General features: G+C 41.9%; 1 protein-coding gene across 3 annotated transcripts in view; it reads left to right on the top strand.

The window, feature by feature from the left end:
• Ptprr (protein tyrosine phosphatase, receptor type R) overlaps positions 1–21638 on the top strand; it is a 232128-nt gene that overhangs the window by 167777 nt on the left and 42713 nt on the right. For all 3 annotated transcript variants that reach the window (XM_005358044.2, XM_005358045.2, XM_013350387.2), the window contains one exon: positions 19199–19385. In XM_005358044.2, the coding sequence (XP_005358101.1) occupies positions 19199–19385 (187 nt within the window). The remainder of the gene's footprint in view (positions 1–19198; positions 19386–21638) is intronic.

The following is a 21638-nucleotide window of genomic DNA, read 5'->3' as shown; positions in this document are numbered from 1 at the left end:
AGGTCTTGGTGATGGGGCTTGATTAAATTTCCACATCTCTTATCTGTAGTTTATTCTGGTTACCACCGTTGCTGCTGGTTTTTAACTTGGACACAGGAAGCCAGTGCCAAGCAATTTTGTTCCCAAGGTGACAGGAAGCCTTGGTTGGTCAGATGTTGATCTGGTTTGCTGTTCCCGCCCCACCCGTCATACCTTCTTCCCTTTTGGCTGAACTTAAGACAAATTAATCAGTGGTTGACATCTGGCAGACAGCTCCAGTGTCCTCTCGGTGGTGGTTTGTTGACCTGGAGGGCTAAAAGCGTGAAGAAATCAGTGCTGACCTAAATGTGGCTAAGGACCCTTCCCTGGTCCTGCACGGGAGGCTCCTCGTCGGGGTTTTTGATGGACAGTGTGGATCTTCCTGATTAATGACATATTTATGGAATCAACGTTTCACCTTCTTTAGGATGGTGAGTGACTTACCTCACCCTACTGTAAATTCCAGATTTGAAATGGGAAACGGAGGCCAGGAAAGCATTCAAAGAATGCTAAGCTTTTACACAGGTCTCTGGTGTTTATGAACTTACCCGCCTGAGAAGTCCCTTCCTGTGCATCTCAGTCCCCAGGAAAAAATACCTCTTACCACCAAACACCCGCACGGAACATATTGGTATCCAGAACATAACAAATAGAGCAGCTCACAATGTTAAGGGTGTATAAAATCAAATGAGCTGACCTTCCCAACCCTGGAACCAAATGTTTCTAGAGTCTACTCCCTTTTGGACTCTACCAAATCTGAAGCTACAAACTCTCAGCAACCTCGCAGCCGCGTGTGTCAGAAATGATCGGGTTTAAAGATTATCGATGCTGAAAGGCAGGTCTAATCTTCGGATGGAGATTATGAGAAATGTCTGTCTAAGATGAAGGAAGGTGAGATTAAGATAAACCTAAAAAGGGCAGGTATGTTGGACCGGATGAGCCTTTCCTGTCCCTAAAATGCCTTGTGCTCTTAAACAGGAAATGTATTCTTATTCACCCGAGGCCAGTGTCAAGCCTCGGCACAAGATTGCAAAGGATCCTGGGTAGTGGCAGTGAAAAGACAGGAAAGTGAGCAGGGAGGGAAATGTCCTTGGTGGTTGCTAGACAGAGCAAATTTTCCAAAGGCAACAGAAAGCTCATTGCTTATTCACCCACGTCTCCCATATTTGGGGGACAGACTCTCGGTTCGCTCCGATTTCTCAGTACTTTCCACACCCGAATTTGGAGGCATTTAACCTTAGCGCTGATTCAGGCTCTGGGAATCACGGGGGAATGGGTATACTTGCCCTTCACTGAAGGGTTCTGTCTTGAGGACCCCGACAGGCGCAGCAGTCGTCTGAAGGCCCTCCACAGGTTCTCTCCCTAGATGTGTTGATCCGGAGAATGCTGAGCTGTCTGTCCTTCTGTTTCTGTTGCCTCATTGTATGGGAATAAACTCCCCCAGATAAGTGAAATAAATCATAGCGTACCTGGGACAATATATATACTGAACTCTGAAAAGCCGTAACCCCAGTTTTCCAGCAGCCAAGCAGAAGGTAGCCCGAAGCATGAAATAAGTACTTATAAGTAGCTATTTGCTGGCAGGTTGTTTCCAGGTTCTGGTTGACGGAGCAGATGCAGAGATCCACAGCCAAGCACCAGGCCAAGCACCAGGCCAAGCACCAGGCCAGTTGAAGAGAGGGAGGAGGGAATACATGAGCAAGGGAGGCGGATCAAGATCATGATGGAGGAAATCCACAGAGACAGCTGACCCTAGTTCGTGGGAACTCATGGAATCTAGACCACCAGCTAGGAAGCCTGCATGGGACCAAACTAGGCTCTCTGCATGTGGGCAACAGTTGGGTAGCTTGGTCTGTTTGAGGGGCCCCTGTCAGTGGGACCAAGATTTATCCCTGGGGCAAGAACTGGCTATTTGGAGCCCATTCTCTATGGTAGGATGTCTTGCTCAGCCTTGATGCAAGGGGAAGGTCCTTGACCCTACCTCAGCTTAATGTGCCAGACTTTACCCTTTCAGAGGAGTAGAATGGGGGGGGGGTAGGTTGGAGATGGGAGGGAGGGAGATGGGAGGGAGCAGGAGAAGGGGAGGGAGAACTGTGGTTGATATGTAAAGTGAATAAAAAAATTAAAAGAAAACCCGGAAGGCTATTAGAAACCTAAAGTGTACTCCATGCTCATGTAAGTTCCTCTTCTGGTTTGCATGAGAATCTATTTGAATAAAGAGCGAGCTGCCTTGTACCCGCACTTTTGCACCCACTCTTCCCACCACCATGGAGGGGAACATGCTCAAGAGAGTGGTATACCAGTTAGCCATTCACAACGGCAGTGCCCCAAGTGAGATGCCACACCCCACGGGTGTTAGGTCTTCTTGGCCAGCAATTTCTTACTGTATGACATTTCCCAGTTGGTAGACCAAAGCCGCCCCGTTGATTCCCTTTCAAACCCCTAAAGGTGAGACTCTTAGGAGGCTTGACAGAGGTTATCAAACGTAAGTAGAAGATTGTGTATGATAGCCAAACTGTAGAGACAATATGTGTGATTGATTTCTTTCAGGAAATGTGTTATAGCTGGTGATTTTTAAAAAAAAAAAATGTTTATGTAAAATATACTCTTTTTAAAAAAAAATTGAATTTCTCTTGGTGTGCTTAGAATAGAAAGCATTACTGTTTGGCAGCATCACTATAGATACAAATGCTTTCCTGTGACTTCCCAAATCTGACCTTTGACCTTCAAAGAGTCAAGTTGTTTGGGGTCGACAAGAGTACAAGGATGTAGAGTCGTTTATTGAGCATATTCAAATGTAGACGAGCATCTCAAGACCTAGTTTAGCCCAATGTAGAGAATAATCCCAGAACTACAAAGGAATAGTAGCTACTGCTCTGGGTGCAGAGGGAAAAGCTAGAAAACCCTTGCATGCTCGTCTCTGTGTGCAATATACATACCGTTCCCTCTTATGCATCTACAGCAGGTAGATTTTTCTTCTCACCTTCCTAGCGAGGAAACTGAGACACAAGCATCTGAGACAAGGTCCACGGCCCTGGAGGCATGGGGCAGAGATGCCATGGAGCGGTGGGTCTTGCTGCCTTGCACCTACAGGTGGCGCCAGCGAGCCACACGGCCCGCAGGAGACCTGGGTCAGCTCTTTCTTCCACCTTTTGTTTTAAAGAACAGAGAAGCAGCTGTTTTTCTGTCCTGAAAAATTCTGCCTATGACATTTGTAGTCCCTCTAAGATTTAAAGCCAAATCAAATAAACAAGGATCAAGGGCCCTGTAAGGATCCCAAGTCCGGAAAAGAGCCATCGAAAACCTCTCCTCCTGTATGTCCCTAATTGTCACCCAGAAGGGGGCTCTGCACTGATTTAGAGCCAACTGCACAGAGCAGGGTTTCCTACTAAAGCCCGCAGCCCCAAGACTGGCGTTTGGCATCCCTGGTGGGGATTCTACTTGTTCCTTAGCGCTGGTCACGATGTGTGTTCAATGCGGTGTTTGCACGCCTTGGAGTTTTCCCTCTTCAATTCAGGATAGAACGATATAAAGTTTAGCCCGGGTAGAACGATATAAAGTTTAGCCGCGGGTGGGGACGAGATGTTGATTCCATGAGAACTCAAACCGAGAAGAATTTTCTCCACGAGGTACAATTGCACTGGAGAAAGGAGGTCCAGGAAAAGATGCAGCCCCGCACCCCAGGACTTCGCATGGGTGAACCCTGGATTCCAGTAATGCGGTGGCCTTATCGAGGACAGCCTGGGGCAAATTGGCAGTACATTAGAAAGCCCGATTAGAAGGGGAAAGGAGACCTGGGCCTCACGTCAGCTGTTTTCCTCCACAGGATACTGGGTGATTCCTGTCCTGGCCAGATACTGAATTCTAAAAGCTCAGCCCAAGAGTTCTTGTCAAAAATGGTTTCCGTAGAGTATTTTGACTTGCTTAGGTCTGAAGAACTTTTGGAATTTGTTAGGTGTGGGCCTGAACTCCAGGAACTGGCCTGTGGCATTCTGTTAATGAGCTCTGTCCCCTTGGACAGATTGTCCTAAGCACCGCATTTTGTTTTGGTTTGTTTTTATCGAGTTCACACTTCTCTGGATGTCCTCATCTGACACGGGAATTATTGATAGAACATGTATGTGTTGATAATTCAGACACATGGAGGCAAAAAAAAAAGTTCAGAAGTCGAATTTTCTGCCATATTTCAAATATATGCAAACTGCTATGCATATGTTCAATCTACAGTCATATCCCTCATATTATTATTATGAAACTTTTGGAATTTGTCAGCAGTTCATCCCATATACAATATAAAACCCCTAAGCTTTTTGATCAATAAAGACCATTTTTAAAGTGTTTATATCATTTACTTCACATAAAACAATAGATTAATAACACCCAACTTCTTAAAATATTTGATAAAATAGTCAACACAATAATAAGCCCCCAAATAAGGTGCCTATATATATAAGATAGTGGGTGGTAAAGAATCTTTTGTTTTAGTTTTAATAGTGTGTGTGTGTATGTGTGCACGTACACACACACACACACACACACACACACACACACACACTTGTTAGATCCCCTCCCAGTGACTGACCTTTCAGGCAGTTGTGAGCTTGGGCCACGTGATGCAGGGGCATCAGGTGACATTATTAAAATTTTACCTGAAACTTGAAGATAAATTTAGAATACAGATATTATCTAGATATGATTATTATTTAGATATCAGATTGTTTATTTTTATTTAGATATCAGATATATTTAGAATACAGGGTTACACATAGTCTTTTCTGCCATGTCTCTGATACCAGTATTTTAAAAGCTGTTTTCTATCATAATGATTAAGCACTGATAAAGAGGGAATAAAGGGGGATAAAAGTTACATTTTATATGTCTTAAATAATAAAGAAAATTAATTTTGCCATAGTGGATAAACAGGAGAAACTTATATTCCTAGGTATACATCTATGCGACTAAGCAAACATATACAGTACAAGAAAGCCAAATATAGCAGTGTAATGGTGAAAGGAACTGGAAATAAATAACTAAGAGTAGACATTTATCACTAGATAAATAATTATTTATAAATCTATATTCTGCTTTAATAAGGAGTTTTTCGATATATAATGCAAGGTAGGGAAAGAACACAAAACTACAATCTGGGATACATTATCTCTGTATTGTATTATGTTATATTATATTATATTATATCATATCATATTATATCTTCAGTGATGGCATCACTGAAGTGAAAGCACTTAAGGCCTCAGGGCAATATGCTGCAAGGACCAGAGTTAGAAGAGAGGAAATTTTACAAAAGAGCCAAGGACATAGCCCAATAGCAGGGCGCCTGCTTAGCATGTGTGGGGCCCTGGGTTTGACCCCAGCTCTGAAAAACAAATGTTTTCAGATTTTATTGTAAGAGTATGTTCATTTTGTACTGAATTTAAATTAATATCTTCTAGATGAAAACCTAGAAATACAGCGTTGTTTCCTTTGAATTCAAGACTTTATGTCACTGATGTCTTCATAAAAGACAGTGAAGAGATGGATTATATGGATGATAACATAGGAAAATGCAGCTTTCAGACCAAGAAGAGATCTTTGGTCCCAACTTCATACTGACTAAACCGCTGCAATAGTCCCTCGTGCCTATGATCAACTATGGTCCAGAACTATTCAACTGAAAATCCAGAAATCAACCAGGCCTGGTGACTCATGCCTGTAACCCAGCACTTGGGAGGTTGTAGCAAGAGTTTTGCCACAAGTGCAAAGCCAGCCTAGGCTACCCTTGAGATTTTATCTCAGAGAATTCTAGGCCAGCTGGATGGCTCATCAGGTAAAGGTACTTGCTACCAAGCCTGCCAACCTGAGATCAATTCCCAGAATCCTCACAGAAGGAAAGAACAAATTCCATTGTCTATGAAGTTCATACTTGAGAATTATGCAGTTGAGTTACCAAAACAAACTGCCAACCAAGGCCTCCTAATGTCTTTATGAATTGTGATTGTATGTTGGGCTGCATTCAAAGATAGTCTTCATCACATAAGGTCAGGAGACCAGCGCTTGGACACCCTGGAGGCTTTGTGACTAAACCACACAACGATTTCTCAGGCAAGACACCAGCCTTATGCTAGAGGTCTCCAAAGAAACCAAACAAACCATAAAGACGCATTAAAAGGAACTGTTCACATCACAGAGGAGGCTGGAAGTCCCCGTGTCTTCAGGGTGACTCGGTAACCTGGCTACTAAAGGAAGTCAGTGGTGTGGTTCTAGTCTGAGGGCCAGCAGGCCTGGAATACAGGAAAAGCTGAGATTGAATCTCAGTACAGGTAAAAGACAGTGTCTTGTTCCAAAGACCAGAAAACCTGAATTACCTACTTTGACTTGGAGGAAGAGGGGGTAAGCCCTTTTCTTTGGTCCAGTCTGACAAAACCAGTAGGTATGAGGCCTACCACACTATAAAGGACAATTTACTTTGTTAAATATACTACTTTAATATTGATTTCGTCCAAACACTCTCTTCAAAACATTCCCTATGTCTAACAAAAATGACTGAACATCCCATGTCTCAATCAGGATGACACATGAAATTATTAGCCATCACAGAAAACTAAAATCATAATTGAGATAGAGGAAAATAACTGTAAATCATATGTATGATAAAGATCTATCATCCATCATATGTAAAGATCTTTACAACTGAAAAGGAAGTCAAACAAGTTAAAATTAAGCAAAAACAGGCATTTCTTTACAGAAGAAAAACAAGTGACTGATAAGGGCAAAAAAAAAATCAGTACCATTAATTTTAGGAAAATGCAGAAGCTCAATGAAATTCCACTCCTTCACTAGGTTTTCTGTAATTTTAAAAAAAAGTATATATTGTAAAGTGGCAAGAATGTGGAGAAATTAGAAGCTTAATATGTTGCCGCTGAAAATGGGAAATGGTCTACCCACTTGGGAAAAACATTTGATAGTGCTTCAAAAAGTGAAATGGGAATGGTGGTATAGTTTGCCCAAAGTCCTGGGTTGCATCTCCAGAACCAAAAAAGAAGAGCTATAGAGTTATGAATGCTACAGTAATTCCGCCGCTGACGTATATTCAGAAAAAATAAAATGTATGCCATGAAAATTTACATCCAAATATAGTAGAACAAATTTTTAAGTTTTAAAAAAAAGGAAACAACCCAAATTTCCATCAACTAAAACCCAGATAGGCAAAATTTGTGTATTCATTTAATGGGATCGATTGTTTTGTGGGAAGGAACTGAAAACTTCCAAGGGTTGCACAGTTGAAAAACGTGAATGACATTAGGTCAACTAAAAGAAGTCTGACGAACTGCCAGCAGTATAAGTCCATGTACATAAAAGGGCCAAGAGAAGTGAACGCAGGGGATGTAGCTTCCGGGCAGAGTGTTGGCCTGGAGTGTGCAAGGCCCTAGGTTCAAGCCCCATTATTACAAAATGAGTGAACCTGTCAGTGATGTCTAAGACCTCTGTAGAGGGAGTCACGGGATGGAGAGGCAGTTTCCTTTGAGGGTGAGGAAAATGCTTTAAAATTTGCTGTGCTGGTTTTTTGTTTTTGCCTCTTCCGGAACTCACTGCGTAGACCTCACTGACCTCAAACTCACAGTGCTTGGATTAAAGGTGATTGCCACCACACCTGGACTCTGACGCACCTTATCTGACTCAGCGACGATTCTAAATATGCTAAATTCTAGTCTTTAGAAATACAGACTTGCCGGGCAGTGATGGTGCTTGCCTTTAATCCCAGCACTCAGGAGAACGAGGCAGGTGGATCACTGTGAGTTCGAGGCTAGCATGGTCTACCGAGTGAGTTCCAGGACAGCCTCCAAAGCTACACAGAGAAACCCTGTCTCAACCCTGTCTCAACCCTGCCTCAACCCCACCCCTCCAAAAAAAGAAAGAAAGAAATGTGAACTTAGTGTTATATAAATCACACACCTCAACAAAAAAGGACGTATGCATGATTTTATTTGATTTTTTTAAATATTTTATTATTTATTATGTATACAATATTCTGTCTGTGTGTATGCCTGCAAGCCAGCAGACTCCATTACAGATGGTTGTGAGCCACCATGTGGTTGCTGGGAGTTGAACTCAGGACCTTTGGATGACTTTAATTTTATACTGAAAAGAAAAATGTTAGCTGCTTCTAAAACATTAGTCAGAATTTCTTTCCAGGTGATTTTTCTCATTCTATTTTAGTTGACGTATGTATTTTTATTTCTAGACAAGAAAGGGCTGTGTCTCCTATCTCACGAGTGCCAAAGTGTGTAGTTTACATGACAAACACCAGTGCAGTCCTTAAAATGTGTGTATTTTGAACTCAGAAGATTTCATTTGCTTTCCCGTCCCTCTGCTCCTTGGATACAATATAGTCAAGAAGCATGGCAAAGGCTTAGCGTCTATGCCTTGCCCACCCCATGTGTCCCCTGCACTGCAGCGAAAGGCCCCTTGAACCTCAGGGCTATCTCTCAATCATCCCACTGTCAATGGAAGAAAGAAGACCCAGAGATAAGAATGAGTTGTTACAAATGGCATCTAGGTGACAAGTCTCATTCCCTTGAGGGGGAAAAAGCCTATTTTAACTATTGGCAATTGCAGTCAATAATTTATATTTAAATTTCTATCCTTATCTTGGACCGTACTGATAACATGATTATGTATTTACCCTGGCAGGAAGGCAATCATGGTGGCCAAACCATGACTCTTCGCTGGCCAAAAGGAAGTGACTCCCTACTCCGCAATTCCCCGGGTGAAAGGCCAGCGACTCAAGAGGGCAATGGCCACCCTGGTTTATTTGCAATGTGCCTCGCTGACCAAAGCCCAAAACTGCGTTTGTGGGTGGTACACTTTTAAATGAACACCGAACAAATGCAGGAATGGGCATTTAAGTAAAGTATTGTTCTTGGCTGATCATTTAGGAGGAAGCTTTGCAAACAGTAGATTTTCGTAATTCTTACTGAGAGGTCATGTTAGGTTAGGGTGGCTAATGACATAAGCTATCAGCTTCCTCTTTGATTTTTGCTTTATTCTGTGTGTGTGGATAATTTGGCTGCTTGTATGTCTGTGTACCACATGTGCCTGGTGCCCCCGGAAGCAGAAAGAGGGAGTAGAATCCCCTGGAATGGGAGGTACAGACAGTTTTTAGCTGTCTAGTGGGTAGGAGAAGCAAACCTAAGTCCTCTGGCAGAGCATCCAATGTTCTTAACTAATGAGTTACCCTTTCAGCCCAGACATCTGCTTCTGATAGGGAATAACTGAGATCTCTCAGACACTTGTAATCAATGTTAGACAAGATGGGCATTAGAAGCAATCACTCTTAAAAAAAAAAAAAATCAGGATCTAAAGAAACCCAGGCTGGTCTCAAACTCCCAGAGTAGCAAGGCTGACCTTGAATTAATGATCTTCCTGCTTTTCCCTTCTGAATGCTGGGTCCCAGGCCTGTGCCACCACACTGAGTTAGATGTAAGGCAGGCTGAGGGTGAGCCTACAGCTCAGTTGGTGGGATGTTTGCCTGACACGCACTGTGCCCTTGGTTCTATCTCCAACACTGCATGAGTCAAGCGTTGTGGCACATACCTAGAGTCCCAGCACTCAGGAGGAGAAGAGAGGGCAGATGGTCAAGATTGCTTCAACTGCATAGGGAGTTTAAGGTCAGCCTGGGCTCAAAATTAAATCAGTCAATCAATCAATCAATAGATAAGGTCTATCTATGTACCTCATCCTGACTGCCTCTGTCTCCCAAGAAGTGGGGTTACAAATATGGACCACTACACATGGTTCGAATATACTACTTTTCTTAAGCACAAATAATTCTACCATCTTTTTTCCTTTGTAAAAACTAACTTTATAAATGTTTCTCTTCAACAACTAAAACCAAGTTTAGGAATCTGGTACAAAGATTTGGGGAAAAAAGGCATGCTGCAGTCTGCCTGATGGTACAGGCTTATAATCTCAGGAGTCCTGGATGCTGCAACAGAAGGATCTCAAATCCAAGTCCTGTGTGGGCTAGAGAGTTCAACCCAGCTCGCCCAACTTAGTGAGAACCTGTCTCCAAATAAAAAATAAAATGAGCCTTTGGGGTATAGTTCAACAGCAGAACATTCGCCATAGCTATATTCAGAGGACCTAGCATGGGTCCTCTTAGCTTTTGGAAGCACTATTGCTTTTCCCCTTTGGCTACACCATTCTACACATCAGTGGTAGTGAGAGTTGCTGCTTCCACAAACGCTCACCAGCTCCCCCTTCCACCTTCATTACAGCTTCCCATGGCACTTGGAGCAGCTTAGAATATCTCTTCTGGTCGACTATGGATATCTAATTCTCTTCCATTGATCTGATATCTATCTTTATGCTGCGCTGCTGCTGCTGTTATTGTTAGTGTAACTTGGTAGAAGGGTAGAAATTTTCAACTCAGAACATGTGAGTCCTCCGCCTTTGTTCTTTTTCAAGATGGTTTTGCCTGGGAAGTTCTGAATCTTGCGTTGTTGAGCAAACATTAGCTGTGGGGCTTCTGGTACGTGACTTTCATCAGGTTGAGAAATTTCTCTACCATCCCCAGTTCATCCACAGCTGTTACAGAATGTGTGTTTTCTGATGATTCATGAGTTAGCCGAGGTCAGTGGATGGTTATAACTGTGCATATCATTGCTCTTGGAAGTAGCCACATTTATTGCCTTGTGATGGTCAGTACCAAGAGGGTTCCTCGGTAGCTGGGTGAACGGGTGGTGAATTAACTTAACTGTATGTACTACTTACAAAATGTTGGACATAAGTGAATGTAGCTCAAGCTTCCATACAAATCAACTGAAATTCGGATTTCTCTTTTCGGAAAGATTGGTTCTTCACTGAGGTCTAATATTTCTTCATTATCACTGTAGGAATGAGGAAAAATTAAAGCCAGGAACTAAAATTAGAGCCACCAACATTTCGTCCTTTTTTTTTTTCTTGAAGGGAAACAGCCTCCTCATCATGAGTGGCAGCCAAAACAATACCAAGTGCCAGAAAAAGATAAAAATGAATCATTCTTGGCTTGGAAACAGCACCCTGCAGTTTAACATTCTTTTATAGCCATAAAATCTTCACAGGTCTTTAGTAAGGTTAAGGCTGAACCTTCATGGCTATTCACACAAGTTTTACACCAAATCTTAAAAATTGCATTTCTTGTGCCTGCACAGTCTAAATGTTATTATTTTTTGCTAATTTTATCTTATGTATTCATTTTTCACATAGGTTCTTGTTATCTGCCCTGGATGGCCAAGTATTCACAATGTCTCCTAAATTAGGCTCCTGCCTCAGTTTCCCATGTGCTGGGAATATGGGTGGGCGTCACCGCATCTGGTTTTCTCATCTAAAGTGATTCTTCCGTTTACATACTTGGTACAAGCCATCAGGCTGCATTACCCTTTCCAATTTGCTTGTAACCGTCTCTCCCCATAGTCAACGAAAGTGTAGTTTTTCACTGACTAGTGGCTATGGAAGGAGAATCAAAGTGCGTATCTTTCTTTGTTCACACTGCAGAGAAACTCATTCCTGGTAAATATGTATGTTTATTGTGAGTACATTAGAAAAAGTTACTCTGGGAAAGAACGCCTACATCTTGGAGGGTGGATCTAAAAGAGGCAGACCTGAATTGAGTTGCAGTTTACTGCCTACCCAGCCACAGACAGGGAGCGGTCATGCCAGGTGAGGCTGGAGAAATGCAGAGGGATCAGAGTGGGAAGCGTTTATTGTTGTATTTTCAGTGTTATTTTCCAGTGAAAATTATTATAGTGCAATAGGAAAGAAACCACTCTGAGCTAGAAGCGTTTAGAGGGAAGAAGGCTTTCTAGAGAGCCCCTGCAGGGGTTAGAAGGCTTAGAAGGGAGAATTGAAAGGCTTACCAGGGAGCTGGTATTAGAGTTTGCATCAAACACAGAAGGTCTGTGCTCTGTCAACAGGCCCCAGGAGTCTTCAGGTTTCTTCCAGACCCCGTGTTTCTAATGATTTGTTGACTTAGGTTTTCAAACAACTCACTGACCAGGAAGACACACTCATGCTAGCATGGAGGGAGGGAATCTTACAGGGCCTCAACCCTAGACAAAGAACTATAGGCAACTAAGGGAGTGCCGAGAACAGGAGAAACAGTCCCCCCCACGGAAGGGGCCCTGGTTGGTAACACCGAGGGCTCAGCTCTAAAGTCATCCGTACAAATATTTCTCACAAAGATTTGAAGAACAGTCGCCATAATGTTAGAGGTCGCTCCATTTATTATTGGAGATGTTTTCTTCATTTTAAATGTATTTTTTTTATTTCAGTCTTTGCCCAATGGACAGATCTTGATTTCAAAATAGAAAAAAATAAGTCTGTTCATTGTAAGAATATGAAGTGTACATTTTAAATATATGAGGTGCAAAAAACAGTCCCAACTTACACACTGAATTGCTGCAAATTGACTCACTAATCAATTCTCCAAGTCTGCTTTTAGTGACTACGCCAGTTCAGGTACCCAAAGCCCTCCTAACTGCATAACTGCATCAACACAGTGAGGTGAGAAATTACCATGTAGATATTGCTGCAGCGACTCACACTAGTGTGTCATGAACATGACACCAAGCTGGGGGGAAAATGATATTTTAATGTTTCTTTACCTCTTATCATATGAATTAACCCTTCAGTTGTCATTATCTTTGGCTGCCATCTAGAAAGTCTGAGATCAAATATGTTTAATTCTAACTCATGTGGTAAAGCATTGACTTAATCAGTTTCCAAGGTCCGGGCCCAGAAAACAATGTAACCAGTTTAGTTTATCTATGCCACATATACACATATGTGTGTACAGGTTTTCATTGTGTGGGCGGGAATTGTTGTTAGGGCTGGTCGTTGTTTCTATCTTTTGAGCTGGTGTCTTAACTATACAGCCCTGCTGGACTAAAGCTCGCTATGTGGATCAGGCTGGTCTTGAACACAAGGAAAACTACCAGTTTCTGCTTCCTGGGTGTTCTAATGAGGATTTTGACTTTAATTTTTAAGTTAGAAATTTACCTTGTCTTATATGAAAGGTGAGACAGGCTGGGTGTGGTAGGCATGCGTTCATCTCAGTGCTCAGGAGCCATAGGTAGGAGGACAGGAGGATTGGGTGTCATTGGGTATCATCCTAAGAACTTGAAGATGTTTTATGCAGCCACCAGCATCTTCCCAGGGCAGTGGGAGGTAGAACCCATCATTTCCTACACCAAAGATCTTCTCCACATTATAAAATTTTCTTCTCAGTGAAAAGTGAAGAGCCTTTCTCATCTTCCTGGGCCCATGCCTGTCTCCTTTATGTTTATTTTCCTGCATGTCATGCCTGAGGAATTTCCTTTGGGAAATTTTAGTAAGAGTCGTCATATTAGCTACTCTTCTTATTTCAGATTCTATACACTTGGTCGTGTCACAATTTAACATAGAATTGTCTCCTTTTCTCTTTTAAAATTTTCAACCTCTCATCTATCACTTAATTCAGGGAGCGGGAACATCCAGAATTTACTTGAAAGTAAAGGGATGCGGGGGTGGGGGAGGCAAATTGTTAATTATATATTCTTAAAACTTAACACCTGAAGGAACAAAAGAGTTGTAGGACGTGGAGTTTTGAACAGATGCAGAGGCCAGCCAATCCCACAGGGGCTGCTTTACAATTGCTATCCAAATAAATAAGGATTTCTCTTTCTTATTTTTCTCTCTTTATTAGTTTCTCCTGGAAAACTAAGTATGTGGGCAATCTGAATCAGAAGAATTAAAATGCTGAATTGGGCATAGAAGAGCTGAAGCTCATCTTTAGGGATCAAATCCAGATTTAATGTGGTCGTAAGCCATAGGATGCGGAGGTCAGAGAGCAGAGTGAGGACCTTAGGTTCCTGCTTTCCCGTAGGGAGGGAGGACCGGTTAGGTTCTCACTTCTCATGTTGTGAGATCAGATGTGGGTGCTATGGAGCCCTACACAAATCCCTGTGTCTCTCCCCCTTTGCGCTGTGTACTTTTCCATTCTTGCTCCGAGGCCTGGCTCTAACCAGCTGTCAGCATTTCTCACTGGACCATCATTTCCTCCTCTAAGAGTCGAGAGCCATATCTGCCTAGAGCACAGCAAGATGCTTCTGCTTGTTTCCTTTCCTTCTGCCCTCATTTCACTTCTCCGAGGACAGCGAGTGAGAAGGCGCTAGAAATCTCAGCTCTTCTTGGCCAAGTGTCCCGTGCAAAGGGAGCAGCCTGCCTGGAAACTACCCCATCTGCCAAAACCCAGCTCCTGAGGCCAAGTGTGACATCCCTCGCCTTCCAGGGAAGTAGATGTGTGGTCTCTGAGCTTCTCCAGCACGCAGTTGAAGTGCTCGTGTATTTTTAGCGGTGTTTTCTTCCCGCCTCGTGGCTATTAAGAACAGTAGTGCAGAAATGGACATTCCAACCGAGTTGTTTATATTCCCTCGCTGTGTTCAGTGTGGCCCTGGCTCATAATATTTATGTGTGTTTTCCTCTTGGCTTAATTGTAATTAGCCTGCTGTTCGCTGCATTTCTCTTACCTTGCCTTGAGAATTTGCTTTTTCCTTCAATTGTTTGCATTGGTATCTTTTGAATTTCCTCCCTTCTATTTACTTTTTTGGCATAAATAATAATCGGTGTTACAGGGGAACTTGATAAAGCCTTTTTATTGTGTTTGCTTTTCTGCGCCAGCAATCAAGAGGCATAAAAATGTCCAAGCCATTTTTTCGTGCTTGCGCGGCAAAATAGAGGCAATGTTTTCAAGAAGAATTTGAGTTCTTACTTTTCCACATTCTGTTGTTAAAAATCCCGATCTCTCGCTATTTTGATGGCTATTATTTTTCTCTAAACCTACCTTTATTTTAATGTTCCTCAGCGTGAAGTTTGCTCTGCTTCAGAATTGTCGAATGTTGACCCACTTCTACTCACTTTGGTTTGTGGTGTTTATGAGGATAAGCTCATATTTTCTTGGTTTAATAAAGTCCTATTTTGCTCTTCAGATTATAGTCAGTGATTGGTAGTCAACAAAAACATGTCCTTTTTCTAAATTTTTCTGTAAGTTGTGTTAAAACAAGGTGATTAACTCTCTGGGAGAAACAATAACAACAACAAAAAGAACTTGGGAATTCACTTTTGACCATAACCCCAAATAAATGACAAACAGAGTGAACAGTTACGTTTTTGAAGAACACATTTCCAGGCTAGTGAGATGGCTCGGGAAGCAATGGACTTGACACCAGGTCTGAGGCCGTGAGCTCCTTCTATAGAGCTCAAGTGCCAGGAAAGAAACAACCTTGGAGTTGTTCTCTGACCTTGACACACACACACACAGACACACACACACACACAAGTAAATGTAAAATAAAGTAAAGTAGTGCGTACTCAGAAAAATCCGTTTGCTTAACTGAGCATACACATAAATTTTCAGCAAGCTCAGTGTTTTAAGGCAACAACGATTTGTAGTATTTGCCACAAATATGTCTGAGAAACAATGTCACACCACAAACATCATAGCAATATGTCAATGACACAAATTAAAATTAGGAAAGATGGGGCTAAGAAATTCTCAAAGGTAAAGACCTAGAAATAAACAATGAAAATTAATTCATTCATCCATTTTTCACACCAGAGAAATCAAAACAGTAGCAATTCGCCACTGCCATTGATCCCTTTAAATTAGAAAGATCTCAGAGTCAATTTAAATAACTGTAGAAAGCAGGAGTATGAGTTACTTTTGGTTCCATTTTCAAATATCTAAATTTTATAAATTCCCACAGTAAACACGTTTTGCCAGGAAAAAATAAAATGTGGGTACATGTAAACTCTTCGCTCCAAGCAGGTGCCTAAGCCTCCAAACGTGGTCCTTCTTGTAAGCTGATCCTTCGGATTCAATTTCCTGATGGCATCATATTTCAATTAATCCAAATACTGTTTGTTCTTTGAAAATAAGTTAACAAAAGCAGGGATTTTCACCAAGTTAACTACATCCTACCGTCATATTTTATGACAAGCATGGGAGAGTTGCTTCCCTATAAGACTGCTCTGTGGAAAACGTTCTTTGTGAGGTCAACGGCCGCTGTAAGTTTAATTTTATAGTTGAGCTTTGGGACATTGTCCGAGGTGGTGAGGTGAGGTGCTGCGGGGTTGTCTGGGGTTCAGGGCAAATGGCATAGCAGTAGTAAAGGGAAATCTTAAGGAGTAGGCTGTCAAGCTGTAGCCTTCGTCAGTGGCAAATGTGTGGCTTAGAGTCATCGATCTCAAAGCATTAAAGTTAATCTCAACAAAGACAATTGGCAACTCTTATGGAAGTGCCCTAAAATAGATCCCTTAGAGAAATGCAAGCAGTGAGAATTAGAAAGGATTTTGTTCATTGCCGGCCAAATTTAATAACACCCGTGCATGACATGTTATAAGCCGCCGACGTCATTCTTTGTGTGTGGCGGGATAGTAACTCTCTAAGTACATTTACTTGATTACTTACTTGCTTTAAAGAGACAGAAAACACCTGTGCTGCAGAGAAGCTAAGCAACCCTGAGAAGGGCACAGCAAGGGTATGGACGGGCAAGATTTGAGGCCGCACAAAAATGCTTTGAGGTCAAAACTCTGGCTTTGACTACTGTTCTTGACTTCACACACAGTTTACACAATCTGCCCACACACTCACTTCGGGAGGCAAAGAAAAAAAAAAAGAGCTTGTGTTTTATATTGTAACTTGAACTGAGTCTTTGACTGACAACTGTGTTTCAAAAATGGGTATTTTTTTCACCTGGAAAATAAAGGAAACCAGTTCTCCCAAAGGCTAAAACATCATATAACAGTGCTTGGCAAAATAACACAAACTGGATATATTGGGTTCCTTTCTTACTTCCCTTGCTAAGCCAGTTAGGCTTCCTTACTAAGTGGGTTCCACAGCTCTCAGCGGACCACAGACCGCTCAGAAAACTTGCTCATCAAAGACTTAAACGTGGTCTATGAGAGGTTCTGGGTCTCCAAGTGTGGGGAGGGTGTGTGAGAGAAGCCAAACAAAAGTTGGTATTCATTGATGTTGATGTTGTGGCCCCATCTGTGGGACTTAGGCAGCTTCTGATAGCCACGTAGTTTCTGCAGCTCTTGGCTTGCACTCATCTCCCTGCAAAACCCAGCTCCTGACTCCAAAATGCATTTTGCACAACTGAGCTCCAGCCCAGACTGCTCTGCTCTCTCTCAGAGTCCTCCTATGTGTTCTTCTCCCACACCACTGTCTCTGAGATGGCCAGGTCCACTTCAAATGACCCCTCCTCCACACAGCTGCCCTGCCATTGTAAGTGGAAGAGACCTCACCATTCACGAAACCTCTGACAAGCTGTAGGCCCTTAGTCTACTGTCAGAAAGGAGAGAGAGAGAGAGAGAGAGAGAGAGAGAGAGAGAGAGAGAGAGAGAGAGAGAGAGAAATTCTCAGCAATACACTAAAACTAAAATAACAAACCAGAACCAGAACCAGGGTCCCCTACAAAATTAAAGGCAAGTACCACTGGATTAAAAAGGTTTAAAAAACAGTTTCTCACTAAAAATAGATTAAAATTCTTGGTCTAAAAACAGAGCCATTCTTTGCTGCTCCTCCACTGTACATTTCCCACCAGGAAACACAAGAAACTGTATATTTCAGCCAACAAAAGCCCCAAACGATAAAGCCCACAAGCACATAGACCTCCTACCAAATAGGTAATGTGTCAGAGGACGTTCAGGATGCTATCCGTCTCTTTCCACCTCAGCAACCTCAGAGAGCAAATAATAATGATAGACTGAGACATGTATTTCAGGGTACTCCGAAGAAGAACAAGACATGTCGATATTAATTGTGTATAGGTGTGTATGTGTGCATGCAGAGGCAGGATAATACCAAGTGGCTTCTTCACTCACTGTTCTGTTTGATTTTTGAGCCAGGGTCTCTCACTGACTCTGAAGCTTATGGGTTTCACTAGGCTGCTAGCCAATGAACTCCAGGAATCTGTCCATCTCTGACTGTCTCCCACTGCTGGCTAGTGCCTGGATTACAGCTGCATGCTGCCATACCTGGCTTTTTTCTTTTCATGATTCCTGGGGACCTGAACTCCTTTTCCTTACATGCTGTCTTAGGAATAGCTATGCAACCATTGGTTGTCACGTGCTCTTTCGTAGCTGTCCCTCACACAGCTACTCTAACCGCTAAGTGGGACTTCCATCTTCTACACAGTACACCAGGGTCCATGTAAAAGGAAGAATTTCAGTCATTACTTCCCAAAAGAAGGAAAGGAAATTATAAAGAAAAGAGAAAATGAAACTTAGCCTTTAGATCTGTGATCTCTATGGCCTCTTGCAAGTTTCACACAATTAAATTAATAACATATATACGTATGATCATATATATGTGCTTATATATAATACAAAGTTATTTTCTATTTTTTATTTAGATTCTTTTTGTTTGTTTCTTACATAGTCTTGTGTGGCCCAGGTGGGCCTCAAACTCATCATATAATTGAGAATGACCTTGAACTCCTGATCCTCTTGTCTCTAATCTCCAACCTCTAGAATTTCAGGTATACCACCACCACACTTGCTGTAAAGGGTTTATCCATAAGTTACAGTACATACATTCATGTGTACATATATCCTTTCAAACATTTACATTCTGTATTAATGCAATAAGTTGGACTACAGTAGATTGCTATTTTAATTTTATTATGTTTTCATTAACCAATCAGAGGTATGTTTGTTTGTGATACCTTTTCAATTATGCCTACATTGTGAAATGGCTAAAGCATTTAATGACTATGGTATATATTTCGAATTCCCAGGCATACATGTAAACACATGTTCTTTTGTATTATCTATGATTTCTCAATTTAAATGTGTTTACTTTTTCTGACTTTTTATTTAAAATTATTAACCATCTTATTCCTTCTGCAACAAGTATGCTTACTAATGACTTATAGTACATGTTCTCAATTCAGAATTGTTTGCAACTATAAAATTGCCCATTTCCTATAAAAGATCTATGGAGACTTGCTGTAGTTCGTCATGATACCAAATATATACATTTATGATCTTTGTTTCTGGAAAGGTATCGTTGAACTTTGTCCTTGTGCAAAAAAAAAGAGACAAACTATTTGATCAAATCATACATGTAATATTTAAATGTAATATTCTTTCCCCCTTGTAGACGAGGGTCCAATGTATCTCTTACCTTGGACATGAGCAGCCTGGGGAACGTGGAACCCTTTGTGGCTGTGCCAACCCCCCGGGAGAAGATAGCCGTGGAGTACCTGCAGTCGGCCAGCCATGTTCTCACAAGGCCACAGCTGAGGGACGTTGTGGCAACTTCCCACTTACTTCAGAGTGAGTTCATGGTGAGTGAGTCTGCTCGTTCTTACTCAGCTTTAATAAGCTCAGCACTGCAGCTGGAAGTGGCGCTGCCGCCCTCTCTCAAGCAGCTCTCTGTGGGCACATGATCACAAGGCTAAAGGGAAAGAGCCAAGGCTTTAGAATCACCTTCTCTTTCTTCACCTGTTGAGTGATTGCTCAGGCTGCTACCCAACAATGCTTAACTGACTCAGAGCGTGCCCGCACCAGGGAGCTGAGCCGAGAAAGGTGTCTCGGGATTGGGGAACTGCCTTTCTGTGACCGTGCGGGATTGAATTGTTCAGATTTACCGGGGCACTGAAATCAAAACGGGAAGTGGCAAAAGTTGAGCCTTGGAAACATAAAAAAAGGGGGGGGAAAACCCCAGATTTGAATACGTGTTTAGGAATAGGACTTAACCTTTACGTTAGAAAAGCCCCTGCATCCGCAGGCACTGGAAGGGAACAGAGGGGAGGCTCTAAAGGTAAATCTGTGGAAACCAGAACTCAGGTGTCAGCACGAAAAATGCACTCTCATGAACTGAGAAAATTTGTAACACAGAGCAAAATGTTGGTTCTATTCAACAAGGTAGCCAAAAGAAACGGAGAAGTTCGGGGCAGTACTTAGGGTTTTGTTTTGTTTTGCTTATTGTTTTTTAACTTGGGCAATGGAATTCAAGAAAGACCAAGCATGGGCTTAAAATGAAGATGAGTGCTGTATGACGTTCAGTTTTAGAAAATCGGTATTGCATCAGGTAACTTAATACATGGTAAGATACTACACACACTTTCTAGGTTTTGCCTGAGGGAATGCTCGCTGCTTAGATGACCTTACATCATAAAGCAGTCCCACGGCTTAAGCTATAGTGATCCAATATAACAAACAGATGGTTCTATGGTCCGTTCAGATATTTGGAACCAGACTAGTAGAGAAATATCAGTAACCTGTTAGACTCCCTATCAGTGACATGAGCTATCGTCAGCTTCCAAAGTAAACACCAATGTGGAGTTTTCAAAATGAGATGCCACTGTGTGTCATGTTTTTAGACATGAAGCAAATGGAAGTCAAAGATGAAGGAGCCAATCAATGGTCACACTGCATAGCGAGGACATCTAGTGCCTGTTCTGGGGCTGTCAATGGGTCTTTGTTTATGAAAATACCTTTAACATCGCCTGCTTCCCTAAAAGGAAGATGAAGCCAACAAGGAGAGACAGTGTGAGATCCTGAAAGACTGTCAACGTGTGTCAGAAAACAGGGTAATGTGAAAGGCAAAGGAGGCAATAAAGATGTCACCTTCTCTCTGTGGCATTGTCAAAGCAGACTGACTCGTATAAATTATCAAAAATGAACGTGTGGGTTGGGGAGCTAGGTTAGTTGGCAGAGTGCTTGCCCAGTGTATATGAAGCCCTGAATTTGATCCCCAGCACTGTATAAACCTGAAGTAGTGGCCCATGCCACTCAAAGTAGAGGGAGGTGGATTAGAACGTCAGGGTCACCCTTAGCTCCACAGCCAGTCGAGGTAAGTCAAGGCTATATGAGATCTTGGCTAATAAAATAAAATAAGTAGATAAATAAAACATTAAAAGGTTTTCCTTGAATATTCAACAACTTTATTTTGATTACTCAGGGCTAAGGAACTTAAATGTTTTAGTGGAGTAGAGACTATCTTAAGTGACTAAGATAACACAAATTAATGAAGTGGCTCTTTGAAAGGGAAGTTGTTCCCTGCCATCAAGTTTTCAGTTCAAGATGTAGCCCAGCTCTTCCTGAATTTCAGACTGGCAGAAAATGGAGACAGCCTGAAGTGAGGTCCTGGATAAGTTTTCTCCTTCCATTGTCGTTATTTTGTTTCAATGAAAACTGGGTCAAAGAAAACTGGTAAAAACAGGAGGCAACCAGTGTGGTCAAAGTTATATGCATGCCTGAAAACGACAAGGTAAATTTGTTGTTTTATTAGAGGAAGGCATTTTATAAGACAGAAAGGTTTAATGTTCATTAATCACGAAATAACAATAGTCATTTTATTTTGTACCACCCTGATTCGTTCAGTTCATTTAAGAACTTTACGTTAATAAATACTGTATTTTTATAAGCAAATCTTAAAACACTTGCCTGTGTCCTTTTGGAAGTTCTTATTCATTACTTGAGCTCAGTCATATGAGGGTGCTCTCGGTCTTAGTCTTAGGGATGGGCACAGAGCCGCTTCTGTGCTTACTCGTTCCTCTTTGATTGGTTGAGCCATGTGATGTATAGTCTTCCTA

The sequence above is a fragment of the Microtus ochrogaster genome, chromosome 24, assembly GCF_000317375.1.
Source record: "Microtus ochrogaster isolate Prairie Vole_2 chromosome 24, MicOch1.0, whole genome shotgun sequence".
Lineage (NCBI taxonomy): Eukaryota > Metazoa > Chordata > Mammalia > Rodentia > Cricetidae > Microtus > Microtus ochrogaster.
Note: the sequence above shows the minus strand (reverse complement) of the source record. Positions and strands in the feature narration are given on the sequence as shown.